The sequence below is a fragment of the Vanellus vanellus genome, assembly GCF_965231255.1.
Source record: "Vanellus vanellus genome assembly, chromosome: 18".
NCBI lineage: Eukaryota > Metazoa > Chordata > Aves > Charadriiformes > Charadriidae > Vanellus > Vanellus vanellus.
The window spans coordinates 12,363,969-12,380,427 of record NC_138923.1 but is presented as its reverse complement, the minus strand read 5'-3'; the positions used below and the strand labels follow the sequence as shown (position 1 = coordinate 12,380,427).

General features: G+C 39.6%; 1 protein-coding gene across 1 annotated transcript in view; it reads right to left on the bottom strand.

Moving 5' to 3' along the window:
- GAPVD1 (GTPase activating protein and VPS9 domains 1) overlaps positions 1-15,955 on the bottom strand; it is a 29,976-nt gene extending 14,021 nt beyond the window's left edge. The window contains exons 1-9 of the mRNA XM_082492741.1: positions 15,945-15,955; positions 8,923-9,138; positions 7,669-8,512; positions 6,318-6,404; positions 5,187-5,321; positions 4,884-5,073; positions 2,861-3,021; positions 1,892-1,958; positions 829-954 (exon numbers count right to left, since the gene is read on the bottom strand). Of these exons, the coding sequence (XP_082348867.1) occupies positions 829-954; positions 1,892-1,958; positions 2,861-3,021; positions 4,884-5,073; positions 5,187-5,321; positions 6,318-6,404; positions 7,669-8,512; positions 8,923-9,107 (1,795 nt within the window). The 5' untranslated portion in view covers positions 9,108-9,138; positions 15,945-15,955. The remainder of the gene's footprint in view (positions 1-828; positions 955-1,891; positions 1,959-2,860; positions 3,022-4,883; positions 5,074-5,186; positions 5,322-6,317; positions 6,405-7,668; positions 8,513-8,922; positions 9,139-15,944) is intronic.
- Positions 15,956-16,459: the final 504 nt, after the last annotated feature.

The window sequence follows — 16,459 nt, the reverse complement described above, 5'->3', positions numbered from 1 at the left end:
TGAAAGGCTTATCCAATTACTTCTGATTGAAAATCTGGAAGAGTAATTATAGAAAAAAAAAAAGAAACAACAAATAAAACAACCCTCTAATTCTGTCAGGTAAGACAGTGTTTTAAAGTAAGGCCTATAAAGCATTATTCAAGAGATGCTGCCTGAAAACAGTTTTTAAGCACATTTGAAACCTAAAAAGAAAAATCTTTAACTACATGCAGTGACCTATCAACCAAATTGACAGACAAAATGACAGACAAAATTTAGTGCACTATCAAGAAACTGATACAATTCCCGCAGGAAGAACTGATCACAGAAAAGCTGAGGCCTCCAGAAATCATTCAAGTCCAAACCACCTGCTCAAAACAGTCAATTACAGCAGGTTGCTCATGGTCATGTCCAGTCGTTGTTTGAACATCTCCAAGGCTGGGGACACCACAACCCCTTTGGGCAACCCGTTCCAGTGTTTGACAAATATATATTAAACAGGAAGCTATTCAGATGCTTTAGACTACTCCAATCCAGATCACCCTATTCCCTGAAGGGAAAAACTTGATATCGAGCAAGACATTACAAGCAGTTTCCTATAAAGGACTTAAGCCTCAAAATTCCATGTGATTTCCTCTTCCTAACAGTGGACCACAAGAAATATTTCTAGAAAAAAAAACACACAAAACAAACAACAAAACCAAACCATAAGTAAATGCAAGAGTGGTTGCACAAGGAAAACTAACTTATTTTTTCCCGAACTAGTCAATTTTCATCTTTTTTTTCTCAGAACTTTGCCTTTACCATCTACAGCACCTCTGGCACTTGTATTAGAGAATTTGCACCTGCCTTGTTCGTGCTCTAACAGCTGCAGAGCTTCAACACCATTGCTCCCAGAGGGGCCTGCGCCAAGCTCTGACACAGACTCCCCTTCTAAATCCAAAGATGACACAGAGTTGGAGCGATTTGAAGGACCTGTGAAAAAAGATTTTACTGTAAATCTACTTTGAATAACAGTTCCTAAATATACAGCATTAACAATCCAGAACACAATTAACTAGAAAGATGAAAAGAAATAAAGTAGCAGTTCCAATATAAAATACTGAACTGATAAACTAAATGTTTATTTGCTCTACTCTTGATCCCTATCCTAAGGGTACTTAACTTGCACTGTGATTTGTACTTCTGATGTTTATAGTACCATACTAATTATAACAGTCTACAAATGCATTACCAGAAATGGCTGGAATCTCACCACTAACATACTTAACCATAACTAACAAGTCAATAAAGTCTTTGCCATTAATTTGCTTACTTGTCCACTAATTTTTTTTCATTATTTTGAGAAGAGAGAGAGCAAAAACTAAACTATGGACATTACACAAAATAATGCGTGCTGAGTGACCTGTACAAACCTCTTCCATACCACAAATAAACCTATGCTTTGCTGTGTCTCAGGTTCATACAAAGGAGTTGTCCAGAGTTCAGAAACTGTTCTGAGATATGTAAAAGCTTACTAAAACATGATGAAAAATGTCTGAGAAGCCTAAGTTTAGAGCTAAGTTAGATTATCTTTAGTACTGCATTTAAGTTTAAAAAAAAAAATTCCTCTGTTTTCTCTTTCTAAAAACACTTAGTTTTTTCTTCCTAATTCTCAGACTCAGTTATGCCTTTGCAAGTTAAAATTTAGCTCCTCCAGACCTTTTTTTCTTTGAACGGCTCTCAGGGCAAAATAGCACAGTCTCCAAAATGGCAAAGATGACATGCTGTATTTAACAGACGTTCCTTTTATAGTAAAGGAAAAAAAAAAAAGGGACAGAACTTCTTCAAGACTTAAGTAGCCCTTCACCTTCAGATATTCCTTCCAGATTATCACTGCAGAGGGAAAAGCGCAAGGTTTTATCAGGTTTACCATGGAGTTTGTTTTCATCAACGGGGACATCTCCTTGTCCGCCATCTGCAAGCTGCATATTTAAGACCTGCAGAGCCGAGGAAAGAAACAAGACTTCCTTAAAATAATCTATTTTTCAGAAAATTAAACAGCAAACAAAACATTGCACGCATTTTTTGCATTTTTTTCCCCTGCATGTTAAAGGCACAAATTTCTAACATTCCGTTTGAAAAAAGACAGCTATCTCCAAAGTCAGAGCCTGGAGAGAACGTAAGGTAACGAAGACATGAACATAAGGCAAGTCCTGATAATAATGGAACCACCAGCTCCCTCATTACCCCAGCAGGATAATATAATATGGAAACTGATCATTACGAGGCTGCAAAAGGAGATAATCTGAACTATCAGGCAATGCAGCAAAGATGAAAGCAGAAGCTGTGCAACAGCTGGTGAAAGAAAAGGCTGTAAAACCAGACTTATCCTAAGCAACATATTCCGAAGGCATTCATGGCAATATGACCACAGCTCCATCCTCACAAGAAGCTGGGCCTGTGCATTTCAAGTCTGAGCTGCCAAAAATGTTGGGATCAGTGCTCCAGTTCTGTCATTCACCTGTGCCACTTGATCCAAAGGACAGAGCATGCAGAGAGATAACTGAAACAGTTTCTTCAGGCTCAGAAAAAATAGCCAAGTTTGCTCTTAAGCATGTTAGATGACAAAGCCTCTTCATAAATCTGCCAGGTTCATTTTTCCTGTGTTAATACACTGCTTTTCACTCCTTGCAGATATACTAAGTAAGGAAAAAAAAAAAAACTAACAAAGGAAAATTTGAGAGGTACAACCCCCAAGTTCAGTAAAATAAACTAACGATTTTAATTCCCATTCTGGATTTATTACCCGAACTTAAGTTTCACAAATTCATTGCTCTGCTTTACAGAACACAGAGGCTGTACTTTTCACAAAGTCCAAGACACGATAGTTTTGGCATACCTCATTTTCTGACATCATTCCTGGAGTAATCTGTGGACCTGTCCCCAAAGAAATAACCAGCACTTCTTCCGGCTGAACTTCTGGGATAGTCTCCTGGGAGGATCCTTCATGATCTCCATGCTGATCCATTAGAATATTTGATCTGCTTCTGCTACGAGTTGCTAAGAGAATATTTTGAAACACCAACATTAGAAAGCTTTTCCTTGTTTAAAGAGGAAAAAAAGACAATACCATGGAAATACAGAATGGCAACGTTTTGAATTAATAATACACATACTAAATAAACTTACAAAATGAAAAGTCATATTAGACTTTGAAAGATGGAACTAGTGTTTAAATTTGAGTACCGAAGTGTGAAAAAGCAAACTTTCAACATAGAAGTTTAGAGAAACAAGCTCTACTATGTCCCATTTGCCTACACAAATTCAGTATATTCCAATCACAGAAAGACCCTTAATAAATTGAGAAAATGAATCATAGAGTTCATAGAACTGTCTAGGTTGGAAGGGACCTTTAAGACCATCAAGTCCAACCATCAATGAAGAAGTCTGTTACCAACAAAAAAAGGTCTAGGTTCATAACTCTGTTTAATTATAGTTAGAAGTTTTTTCTCCTAAAAAGCAGGGAAATCGTATTCTAACAGGTGCCTCAAACCCAGACAAACGATTCAACACTGGGTGCTTTACTTTGATTATTTCATGACTCTCTATTAGTCTTTTCAAGTACCCTCATATTCTCACATTTGGCACCATGGAAGGAAAAACGCCCACATGGGATTAGGATTTCTAAGTATGGCAGCATGACACCAGTTATTTCTTTATTTGATCCAGGCAAAACAAAGCAAGTGTGCAGAAGTCACAGCCAAATTTTGATTATCACACAAAAGCACGTAAAGTGTTTTTAAAAACTACATGTACATACAAAATGAGTGTCATACAGAAATCAATGAAGAAATCTGACAGAGCAACTGATTGCCAAAGTAAACCAAAGGCATGCTTAAGTCATGTTTTATAAGTAAAAGATTCACAAAGAATGCAAAGAGGGGGTTACCCACCAAAAGGGGTTACTAGAGTTATATGAGCTGAAAGATTGGTAGCAGAAGTATCCCAGGCAGTAATGGCTGCCAATTGCTGTCCTGGATTTCGAAAGCATTAAAATGAAACAAAAGAAATAAAAACTTTGAGCAAAAACTATTTTATACGATGAAATAAATGCTGTTGTGCCACTACTTTATAGACCTAAGACCAGAACCATTCAAAAGCAGAGTTAAAACAACATGGGATAGGTTTGGTTTGGGGTTGGTTTTGTGGGTTTCTTTGCCCCTTATCGGACTCTACATATCTTCATCCTGTTACACAGTAAAACCAAATCTCTCAAACAAAAAGAAATATCCCATGTGTTCATATTCACGTAAATATACACTGAAAAAGAGTAACACACTTCCTATTTTAAGAGAAAATATTATTGAAATGGAAAAGTTCAAGATTCAGAAATCCTATTGAAAAAGAACACAAAAAACCCAACAAACATAAAATTGCATTGCAACATACTAACAAATGGAATTAGACCAGGCAAATAATGGAGAAAGAAGAAAGCTTTCTCTAAAAGTTCTGCTCTTGCTCCTCCACATTTGCGTTCTGAGACATAAAAATTTTAAACGTACCCTGTCCGACTAATTAAATGCCATCGCTTCCATCTTACCACTTCCCTAAGCAATCTTCCCTCTAGATCTGCTTCCCATCTTCAAACTTTCCCTTTATTATCATTGCACTAGTGTGACTACCAACCACTGCAGCATTTTTCTCAAGTTCAATCCAGAGTGATGAAGCTCACTATACTTGCATCAGAAAGTAAGGAAGTTACCTGGCTTTCTATGCAAAAGAAAATTCTTCACCATCTACACAGAAAAAGTAGGAATTGAAGGTGTAGTCGAAGAGTAACCCCAAGAGACAACTGAAAAAATGGCACAGAAAATGGAACAGAGTATCAGAAATCATGGAAGAAGTCTGCTCGCTCTCCTTACCTATTGGTAATCGATTTTTTTTGTTAGCCGGAGTAGTTGCAGGTGAAAGTTGTGGGGTATTATATGGAGTCATTTCAAGGCTGCTGCTTTTCCCTGGTTTGTTCTGGGGTAAGTTTGCCAGCAAGTTTTCCAAAGCCATCCGATCTTCCTTAAGTTGATCACTTGACATTACATTCCGCATAAAACTAACCTAAAAATTTAGAATTAGTGTTGGTAAGACATAATTATCAGCCTTGTTTATACTGTCTGTAAACACACCATGACAAGTTTATACTACTTCTTTTTAAGAACTTAAGGTATTACCAGAGTAGTTAGCTGGCTGTATGTCATGTAAACCACCGTTCTACTCAACCCCTCCAGAAGGTTAACAGAAGACATTGGAGGAGTTTCAACTGCACGCCCATCAATAACTACATCCAAGAAAGCAGCCACACAGCTCTGCAAAGAGAAGAAATAGTTTTTAAATGAGAGACCATTTACTAGAGAATAAACTCTTAAAAAACATAAGTTACAACAAGAGTTAAGTAGTTTACATAATGATGTAAGTTTTGCTTCCTACTTTGAAAATCTTAAGATAAAATACCATGTATCATTAAAATCATTGAAGAGCAAGCAAGGAAAGCATGCTATTAGTTTTATCATGTCTTTATTCCCTTTCTGCATTCAAAAGTGTTACTTAAGTGTCTTCTTACAATTTAAAAAAAATTAAATTGTTTTATGGCAATTAAACTGCCCCTTCCTGAAGAATCTGCTGAGCACAGACTAAAAGTGAAACAAGGAAGCAACACACAATATCACTTTCTAATCTGACTGAATGTTACTTGTATAATAAATGTGTAACTTTGTATGATGACTGTCTAACAATTATAATTAGCACAAACATGGAAGTTACACAAACAAATCAACAGGATTTTTTAAACATATGACAATACATCGAAGATCATTAGTTTCGCTGTTCCTCTCATGAAACTAATTTCAGTATTGCTATGGATGATTCATACTAACGAAGGAAAAGCTGAACAAAAAAAGCAAAACTACGAAAAAAAGGAACAGAAGTTCCTTGCACTAACAAATTACTTGGTTTTAAACCAGACTTCATACAAAAGTTGTCTTCAGATCAAAATGTTTTCTTTAGATTCAGCAGAAAAAACACGGATGGTAAATCAGCATTTCAGTTTAAAAGGTAACTCGCTTTTATTTCTTTTTTGTATTTTCTTTTAAGTATTGTGTCAGAGTAGAAGCACGAATCCCCTACCTTTAAATAGAGTACTCAAGATTTTGTTTCCAGCTTTGTGCAGGATTTAATCTGATTTACAGTACATGTAACTTGGAAATTAAATGCTTAGTAAGTCCTTCGCAATGTCTGAAAAAAAGAGACTGCAGAAGGATGAAGCATGCACACAAGTCCCAGCTTTTTTTAGTCTGGATTCTTACTTTGTCAAATTTAGCAAGGTTGCTCTTCATACGTGGATCCCCCTCTTCAGAACCTGTCATTGCTAATTGCTGCAGAAGTCTCCCAACCTGAAATGAAAGACAAGTATCAAGAATAAGCATTTCAAAACAACATCATGATGGATCCAATTATAAAAAATTAGTTAAGACAACTCCTCCATTATAACTTTTTTTCATTTAATACTCTCAGAAATACTTCTGATTGAGTGGATAGTCTCTTGTGCTTGCTTTCAGGGCAGAAAAAACGCAAGAAGCTTTAGAAAAAAGCAGTCACTGCATTCAACAAGAAAATCTGCACACACAGTATGCTATAAGCACCCATACTTCCCCCCTTCCCAAGAACAAAGCACATTTTGTTTTCACAACACGTCAGAATTGAGAGTTGAATCTAGGTCATCTTAAACCTAGAGATTTTAAACAGCTGTATATATCTTACTAAGAATACGTTGGAGGGAAAAAAAAAGGCAAGAGGGCTAACTCTTGTTTCAGAGCACATATTCCTTATTAATCTCCAACTGCAAAACAGCTCTCAATGTTAAAGAGCTGCCAACTGCAAGCTCTGCTATAACACAAGCAGTGACACAAGAGAGGATTGCTAATGTATTTTAGAAAAACACTGGCAAGGCCCTGTCAGTAACAGTCTAGGTAAAACTACCCAGAGCAGTTACACTGTGAGAATCACTCTCTGTCCAGTTTATAGACAACTTTAAAAAAGTAGGTTTTGTTACTTGTGTAGGGAACATCCTCAGAGATTGTTGCTTAATACCTTCAGACTACACCTCTACATACTGTCAGTAAATTGCCCAAGTATTTGCACAAAGACAAAAATTTGTCACAAGGGCTGGGGAATATTCTAAGGTCTAAAGATACAGTGGATAGCTACCCACCAGAAACACTGGTCATTACTGCCAGACAAGAAGTTTCTTTCAGCAAAATATCCCATTTTCTGCAATACCTGGCATAATATTTAACATTAGCAAGAATGGCACAACATTCATTTACGAATATTCCAGAATTCATCTTATAGTCACTTTTACACTTTAGCTTCCATCCCTTATAATAGTTTTTCTAAAGTACATTTGAAACTCTTCTAAGAGATAAAGGAATCAATTTTTTTAAGTCAATATTTTAAGCAAACAGATAAACTTTAGAGCATGCCTTTTCAGCAACAGTCAACACAATTATTTTGTTAGCATTTGTCTTAGAGGTAGGAGGGACAGTACCTTTACCTTTACTGTAGTAACATCAGTTCTAGTGGAAAAAAAGGGCCAAGAACATTTCTCATACTTTTTTTTTTTTGTTTGTTTAAAGACTACTTTGAAGACAATCATACCTGCATCAGATTAAATCTTGCCACCTCATTTATAGGAGCATCAGAAATTATCCCATACTGTTCTGGGTTAACAATTGCAGGACAGATGAAACATGCTAGAAGAAGATCTGTGCACATTGCTCTGACCTCCCCAACCTCCAGCCTGTCTACACACGACAGTGTTTTGTACATTTGTGACACAATCCATCTCAAGCTGTGAGGAAAACAGTAAGTGTTTTGTTTGAGATAGCCAATGAATTTGTTCACCAAGGTCACCAGCTTGGCCTCATTGGAGTCAACCATCTCTTGGACTCTTTGCTTGAACTTTTCTGTGCCTTTCTCTCCGAATAACTTTTCCTGTTGTACTGGAGAGAATCTCTCAGTTAACTTGTTTGGATCAGTTTCCAGGTGGTCTTCATCTTCAACCAGAAGCTGCATGATTGGCTCATGTAAAGTTGCAGTAAGAAAAAGTTTTGCAGAAAAGAGTCCTTCAGAGAAAAGTTTGAATAAGATGCTGAATGCACAGGTGCCTCGTCTCAACAGCCGCCTAGGGTTGTCGCTTTCCTTAAGTTCAAATTCTATCAAGTAACGGAGGACCTGGAGGAGGTAGCTCTCATCCTCCTGCATGATGCAATTGCCATAAATGGAGGTAAAGACTGTGTGAATGACACTCTGAGTGTTGTCCTGGTTGAGCTTCTCTCCGGCAACCAGACAGGATGCAATAAGCCTAGGGTTCTCTCTCAACCTGTGTAGGAATTCTCCGTATGCAGTCTCCTGAAATCCCAATTGCTTATAACCATCCACAAACTGCGTGTCCTCCAAGATTTTAGCATGCTGGCAACATTCAGCAGGAGAAGCTTCAGCACTTTAAAGAAAAACATTGAAACAGGTTAAGTAACTCTTAAGCAAACAAACTTCATAAAAGATTCCACGTGGTCAATCTATTAACAACACTACCACCAACGAAAAAAGTCTTTCTATATAGTTAATACAATCGATTTGCAAATTCAGGAATAAGGAGACTTTGTTCCCATAAACTATGAACAGAAGCAAAACAAACACATACGTTAAAAAAGGTAGCTTAAACAACCAACAAGTAAGTTTCAGGTGAGTCAGATTCCCTAGCTGAGATTTGCTTTAAAAATTTATTATTTTTATGATTAGAACAGAAAAGAACTTCAGATACTAAGTGTGAAAAATTGGATGGATTTGGTGCGATTCACAGAAGTTTAGGAGCTTGTTGTCCCCAGGATGATTCCCACCCCTCCAAGTCACCTTGTTATGATCAGTCTGTCCAAGTTAATCCTTTGCTGCTTGGAAATCCATGCTGTGCGATACAGCTTTTCAGCTGTCTTCAATACATCTGCATTGAGCCTCTGAATAAGTTGCTTTTCTGAGTTTACATACAGCCGTTCCTGCTTGAGGTGATGAGCCAGCGTGTGTATATCCAGCTTCACCATCTTGGGCAGAGAGCGGGCTACAAAGTACTCACTGAAAGAAAGGGAGAAAATGAAGCAGGTGAATTCCAACCAGTTAGGGAACAAGTTCTGTCAGCCCCAATCAAGTGATAGGCAGGTCATAAACTTACACTTAGCAGTAAATACTGCTGTGCCCCTTCCATGTTAGCACATTAATAATGTTCTCTCAAATCCACAGCCCACCACTTACTGACTGAGTCACTCTTTCTTAATGCAAGGTTTCCTAATTGCCAATTTCATTAACCCCTTGTTATGTCAGCACATCAGGGACACCTGCATAGTAGCAAATGATACTTTCAACTCACACTCATGAACTGAAATAGTAATACAGTGCAGCACTACAAAACTCCCGCACCACACCTCCAATACAGAAGACAAGAAACTGGCCATTACTTGGGGAGATGTTGATCTCACTACAGTTTAGGTGACACAAGCCCAGGGAGAGGAACAGGAGTCCCATTCCGACTCACTGGTGAATAGGCAAAAAGATTTCTGCGTTTACTACTTTGTCCTAAAGCATGCCCACATAACGCAGCACTATCCAAGTACCTGAGTGGTTATCTCTGGCCCCTTAAAACAAATGCTCTCTCTCACCTATGCATAAGAAGCACCAAGCTCCCAATATTAGTCTTCTCTGCTAAAAATTTGTAAATAAAAGTAATATTACTAATAAAACCAAAAATAAATAAAAATCAAGGAGGCTTAATACCCAGATAAGGCAGAAGTTGGAAATAAGTCTGCAGACTCTGCTCAACAGTAGAATTCATTCAGAAAAAAATCCTCAAATATTTAAATTCAGAAGACTATTTCTTTGGGCCACAACCCAAAAATGCTGTTTTAAAGAGAGAAAAACTGAAACAACTGTAGGCTTTCATAGCACACCAAGGACAAAAATCTACACAAACTACTGTTATGTCTCAATGTAACATCAGTTCTAACTTTCTAATTAGAAAACATCCTAGTTACCAGCTAGCAGTTAGACAAAGAGTACCACACCATCCAAAGCAAGTTCAAGGAACTAAACCATTTAAAAATTAACCCTGTGGAAGAAAAAAAAAAAGTCAATTGCATTAATGCTGACAAGAGAAGGGGTAGAATCACGCAGATCAGATTATGTTTCCATGGAATTAATGATTAACTGCTTTATGTCTTCTTCCCCACCAGAACTAACAGCCATACTAGCTAATTTGGGAAGAAAATGGGTTTGATCCAGATATAATCTGTAACAGCTATCTGTCAGATATATTGAAATGGATGTATGTTAGAGCTTTCAAGGGATCTGATGATGAACCCTTCAAAGCCATGCCACAGTTAAATGCAAAACTAACTTCTCACAACCCATAGTGACCCTAGAGGAGCCTTGCTTCACAAGCCCATTTAGTCCATGGTCAAAAAACTACAAATAACGTTCCATGCACTGGCCTAATGCTCTCTCCTTTCAGTGTTTTAAAGATCTGTGGTTCGATGCCCAGCATAGCAGGAGATGATCCTCTCTGAAGAATACAGATTAGTTCCCTAATTAGGCACAGGTTTTACATTTGTTGGGCTTTTTTTCAGTGTGTGGAGAAAGCCTGATAACCAGGCGCGCTGACAACCATCACTGCTCCTTGCATGTGTAATTAAGTTCTTCCGTCTATAGTTATAACCTCACAACCAAAACCCTAGCAGAGACAAAAAGAGATGCTGTCACAAGCCTTTATGCATAAAAATTTGCAATCTTACTACACCTGATGGTTTAAAAGTCATTCCTAGGAAATACAGGCAACAATGTATATAAAGCTTTCAAAAAAACCCACCAAAAAACAACAAAAAACCCACACTCAAAAACGCCTCAAAAACCCAAACAAAAAAACCAGCAACCCTAATCAGTGGTTACAGCTCATGCCTCCAAAGATGAGATTAAGCAAGTAACTTGAAGGACGCAATAATTTAGATGTTTTTAACTGGGACAGTCTCAAAGAAATTATTAGAAAAAGAAATGCTGACATTAATGCCAAAGTTCTTTGAGAAAAAAATAATAACTTCTTGCAACAAATTTATTTTTAGTCACAGAATTTTAGGGCTTGCAAAAAAATTAGCATTAAATTTGATTCTGCCTGCAAACACAGTAATAACTAGTTATTAGGCTATGAGCTATTGATATCAGCCAGGAAAAAGAAGTTGCATCCATAAAAATATACATACACAAGATCTGCAGAACTACCTTCTATCTTTTCAGATGCTTTCTACTGTAAGGCTGTATTTAAGAGTTGCTCATAGTTTATCAAACTTTAACAGTTTTGGTTGACACTTTCCACTTTCAGGTGTCCACCCACAGGCTCAACTTTTCTGGACAGAAAGTTAGCCCAAGTGGTTCTCCTGCTTGTGAGCAAGTTTTGGGAAGGAACAGGGGACCCATATGTGGTACCCCCTATGAACAGCCTGTTGGCTTCACCTGTGTTCCTATGCCTTTGCCTTGCCAAATTTCAAAACATGTTTCTATTTTTGTGTCACTCATTATAAACACATTTAACTGTAGACAAGCCTATTCTTCTGAGGTGTCTCATGTACTTACAAGTAAAGTTATTTCTCTCACTTTCACTCAGCATCTTATTTTTTTCACTAGAGAAGACATTTTCAGGATCAGGGATGGGCTAAGCGCTCTGACAGCTTTCAGCCTCTGAGGAGAGACTGTTCTTGTCTCTCCTGGCCCACAGGTGGGAGCAAACTCCAAAAGCCCAGTCAGCAGAAGAGACAAAGTTGGCCTAGAAACAATGTACTTTTTCTGGTAAGTTATGCTTATTAAAATAGCAGTTAAATTGCTGGTAACCTTTTCTGGAGCTATAGACAATAAAAAACCCCACACCTAACAACTCAGTTAATACGCAGAAAGCAAGTAAGACTCCCACAGTCCACAGTCCTAATACGCATACATATAATCCACCTGTCCAGCAACCAAAAAGAGCAACAAAATAGAAGAAAAGGTTAGACTACTGGAAAACAATAATGTACCATTTGTGATGCCACACAAAATAAAAAAAAAAAAAAGGGCAGTATGGGCCTTGCACGTACTCAGAAAGTGAAGTTATCACCTAACATACAAATGATTTGGGCATCTCCTCACAACAGAGCATCACAGCAATACAACAGAGACACCAAAGCACTGTGTTACTGTGAGAAGTTGCACACTGCTGTGCATTTTAATTTTTCATAAACTAATTGCCACCATGAACTTCAGGCCCAAAACAAAACAAGGCTCTGAAGACTACCATTACCTGCATCTGCACTTCTAAATATACTCATCCCATGACTACTTGATAATATCCTATCAATTGGCCACTACCCGTACATCTATCTTATCTGTCTCTACTGTAGAACACCAGAAATAACAAAAGCAAGAGGGGAACTGATTTGGAACTGAACCGCAGCACGTTAGTAAGTACCACTGCTTTATCAAGAACTATGAAAATCCAGAGGATTTTCCTGTGAATCCACAGGAAGTCAACTGCATCACAGCAGTTTTTACCTTATGTACAAGAAAAAGGAATCGGCAGCCTCCTGTCTTTATAATCCTCCATAAAAATTAAACTAATTTGACTGCTTAGTGACTGCTACTGAAATACGCCTCTAGGAAGAGGAATGCTTCATTCTCTCCCATTTAGCAGTTTTTAAAAACAAATTATTCTGAAGTCACACAAGTACAGCAAGCAACAATGCAAACAACTTTGTCTTCACCTTAAGTTTCTGGCAGACATTTGAGAACACTAGAGATATAAAGCAGTTAGTTTAATACACACAGTACTTCAGCAGGCTTCAGATGCACTAAAGAAAGCTTGCAGCATAGTAAAGAAAACCCAAAAAACCTAGTTGAGCAAGATGCACATGCTATTAGTCTGTTCAGATATTGATACTATTAACACAGCCTGTCTTGAAAGAAGAAACTATTGTACCACTAACACCTACATGACACATACTGCTCCCCTCCAAAAACCTCTTTCCTTTATGATCAGTATGAAAAGACAACAGTTGCAATCTCTGACCTTCCCAGGCTACACAACATTCACTCCATGCCAGCATTCGGGACAAGAGCCGTAGAAGCAATTAGCCACAGTTACATATTTGGTAACACACTGCAGAAGGCAGATATTAGAGCAGAGCGAGTGGCGGCAGCTTCAGCTGGTACTAATTCCAGAAAGTTGTTTGTCAGATTACCTTATCAGTTTCTCACAAACAAAAAGGTACCCATAATTATCCAATTACCTGGTTTATGACTACCATGCCCCATACTTGAAATAATAGATGTCTGTACATAATTGTATAGAGGAGACAGTTTAGGAAATTTAGGTATCCAACAGTCCGCTGTGGCTGAAGAAACAATAGATACTAAAAAGCTCCTGCTATGTGCAAATTATTTTTCAATCCTGGCAATTTCAGTTTGATAGGAAAACATTTCAATTTTTTGTCAGTTATTTCAAGACTGCTTAGTAACCTACCAAACACTCTGACAGGGTAAGAGAAGCTCAGCACAATTCAAACAATTTCACTTCATAATGCTCCACCATATCAACAACAAAGATTGCATGATCCGACAGCATCTAAGATGTTTTGCTCTGCTATCAGCATGACATGTTTGTTCAGAACCCATGAATATCTATGCCTTTGATGAACGCAGCGCATGGACTACTTCCTACATTTAAAAGTCCTGGAAAACACTCCATTTAATCTTTAGGTACTGAACTCCTATTTACAAATTACATGGCTTTGTACTGTGGTGTACAGGAACAAGCAACACCTCTATTGAATATTTCTGCAGTTGAGTTGACAGAAAAGAAATTAAGCAAAGTAGTAAATACTGCTAGTGCACCAGATTCTTCTTCCTCCTTCTGCTCCAGTATTTCCTGCTCAGGGTTATTTGCTCCTCCTGAGTCTCACTACACAAGACAACTTCCAAAGCAAGTTTGGGCAGATCTAACGTAGGCAGGGCAGGGCAAGGCAAAACTGAAATCACTCTGTCTTACTGAAAAATAATTCCTGAGCAAGCTTGAATAGCTTCCATACTAATCCACCCTAGATGAAGTACCTCTTTCTTCATTAATATTTATAGTAATAACTAACAACCCTTATTTCTTTATATAAGCTAACAGCCTATCTCCCAAAGTTGAGTTAAAAAATCCATTTTCCGGTAGGATAGTTCACTGTGACTGAGGAGTTCTCTGATGAACTCTCTATGTTACAATACCCACAATCTCAAAACGTGTACAACGCCCAAAATGTATCTCAATTTGCTACAATTCAACTCTCTAATCAACATTAATAAGAAATGCTTACCTCAAGTTTCTTTCTGCCTAGTGGCTGCTCTGTAGCTAGCATTGAACATACTGCCTATTCAGTAAGGTTTATGTGCAAGGAGCACCTCGCATCTCATGCCCCTTAACAAAACTTATCAGTAATGCACAGGATCAGTTAGCTACTAAATTATCTATTAGGGTATTACTGTGTTGCGTAAAATCAACAAAAGCATACAACCATGCTAAAATCTACTCCAGTTGCTCATGATGCTAGAAAGAGGAGTTCCCTTTATATAAGGAGTTGACTAATAAACTTTAAGTCAGAAGAAGTGCAGAACCTGAAGCTGCTCAAACTGACAAAAACATCCCGTTCTTGGCCCCTTCTCTCGAGACTAGCTCCCTTCCTCATTGTGAAACATCCTATTCGCAGTCCACCATGAAGGGTAACTGCTATTAAGGACAGAATATATTCTCCAGGACCTGACAAACCTCACATCAAAACCCTCACATGCAGTATCTTACATATTTTGGAACTCTCCAGAGCAGCAGCAGTTTAGAAGTCCATTTCCCAAAACCACCATCCTGCTGCTTTTACAGAAGCGCAGTATTTCAGATTTCACGTGCTATCCATGCTATTCTCCTCTCCATCATCTTCAAATTGCAGCTTCTACTTGCAAAGCAAGTGCATTGTCCACAAAAAATAGCACTCTATCTATCAGTAAGTGTAGTGTCACATGCTTGGTTTGAGAGCTTAATCGTAACAGCTCTCTTCCTTCAGAGCACAGTATCATGACTTTGCAAGAAAAAAGACAGCCACTCACTTGATCAAGCTCTTCAGCACTAAGGGTCTATCAGCAACAAAAAAAGGGAAGTCACCATACTTGTCAAGTTACAAGTTTTAAACCTGCATAACAGGAAAGCCATAAAGGAGAGACGGCAGCGACGTTCACGCCATAGCAACTCGTTGCCCAATCCCACAGTGGCGAGACCTGAGAGGGCCCCAACCGCCAAGTGCTTCAATTTTTTGAATACCTCCACAAACCTCAAGAACTACCAGTTCTCGGATACTAACATGGCAGGTAGGGCTGGCTCCGGCCGGAGGCGGCTGACAGAGAAAAAAGGCACAGATAAACACGCTCGAGGAAATCTTACTGCCAACTTCGCTCCGTCCCCCCCACTGCTCCCAGGGCACCAGCCTTCCTTCCCCTCCCCCCCCCCCCCCGCACATGGCTATGGACAAACCCCCCTCCCCACAGTTAAATATACATAAATACAGCCTACCTACCCGCGGCTGGGTCCCCCCGAGAAGACGCCGCCCGCTTTCCCCCTCGCTTCTCTGAAAAACCGAAGGGTTTTGTCAGGCCCCGGGGCCGGCGGGATGGCTGCGGCCTCGCCTTCCTCCCCCTCCCCGCCGCCCGCTCACCCTCCTCCTCCTCCTCCTCCTCCTCCTCCTCCTCCTCCTCCTCCTCCTCCTCAGAGCAAGGCGGGGAGAAGGGGAGAGGAAGCCAAACGTTACCGCGGAGCTGAGGGGGTGAACGAACGCCCGCCTTACCCGCCCAGAGCCCCGGCTCCACCGCCCGGCTCCCGCTGCGGCCCCGAGCCAGGCGCGGCGCGGCACTGCGCAGGCGGGCGGGCGGCGACGGCGGCCGCGCTCCTGGGACATGTAGTCCCTCGACCGGCGACATGGAGTCCCTCGGTCGGGGACATGGGAGTCCCTTAACCGGGGATAGGGAGTCCTTTGGCCGGGGCCGGGACCTCCCCTCAAGAGCACCCCCCATTCCCGCCCTGAGGGAAGAGCCATACTGAGGGGGTTTTGATGTTGGTTTAGTGTTTTGTGAGGGGGATAATTGGGCATTGGGCAAGCTCTTGGTCGTGTGGCAGTTTAGATAGCCGGCACTTATCTATAGGACACCTCTATACGGTGCGTTTCACCTGCAGACGGACACGTAGGATCTATGAGTGTCGGCCATTACAGCAGGCCAAAAAGCATGGTGAAAGCAGGTATGGCAAGTGCGAAAGCACGGCTCCGTGTGAAGCAATCTAGCCTAGAAAACGGCAATTGCTTCA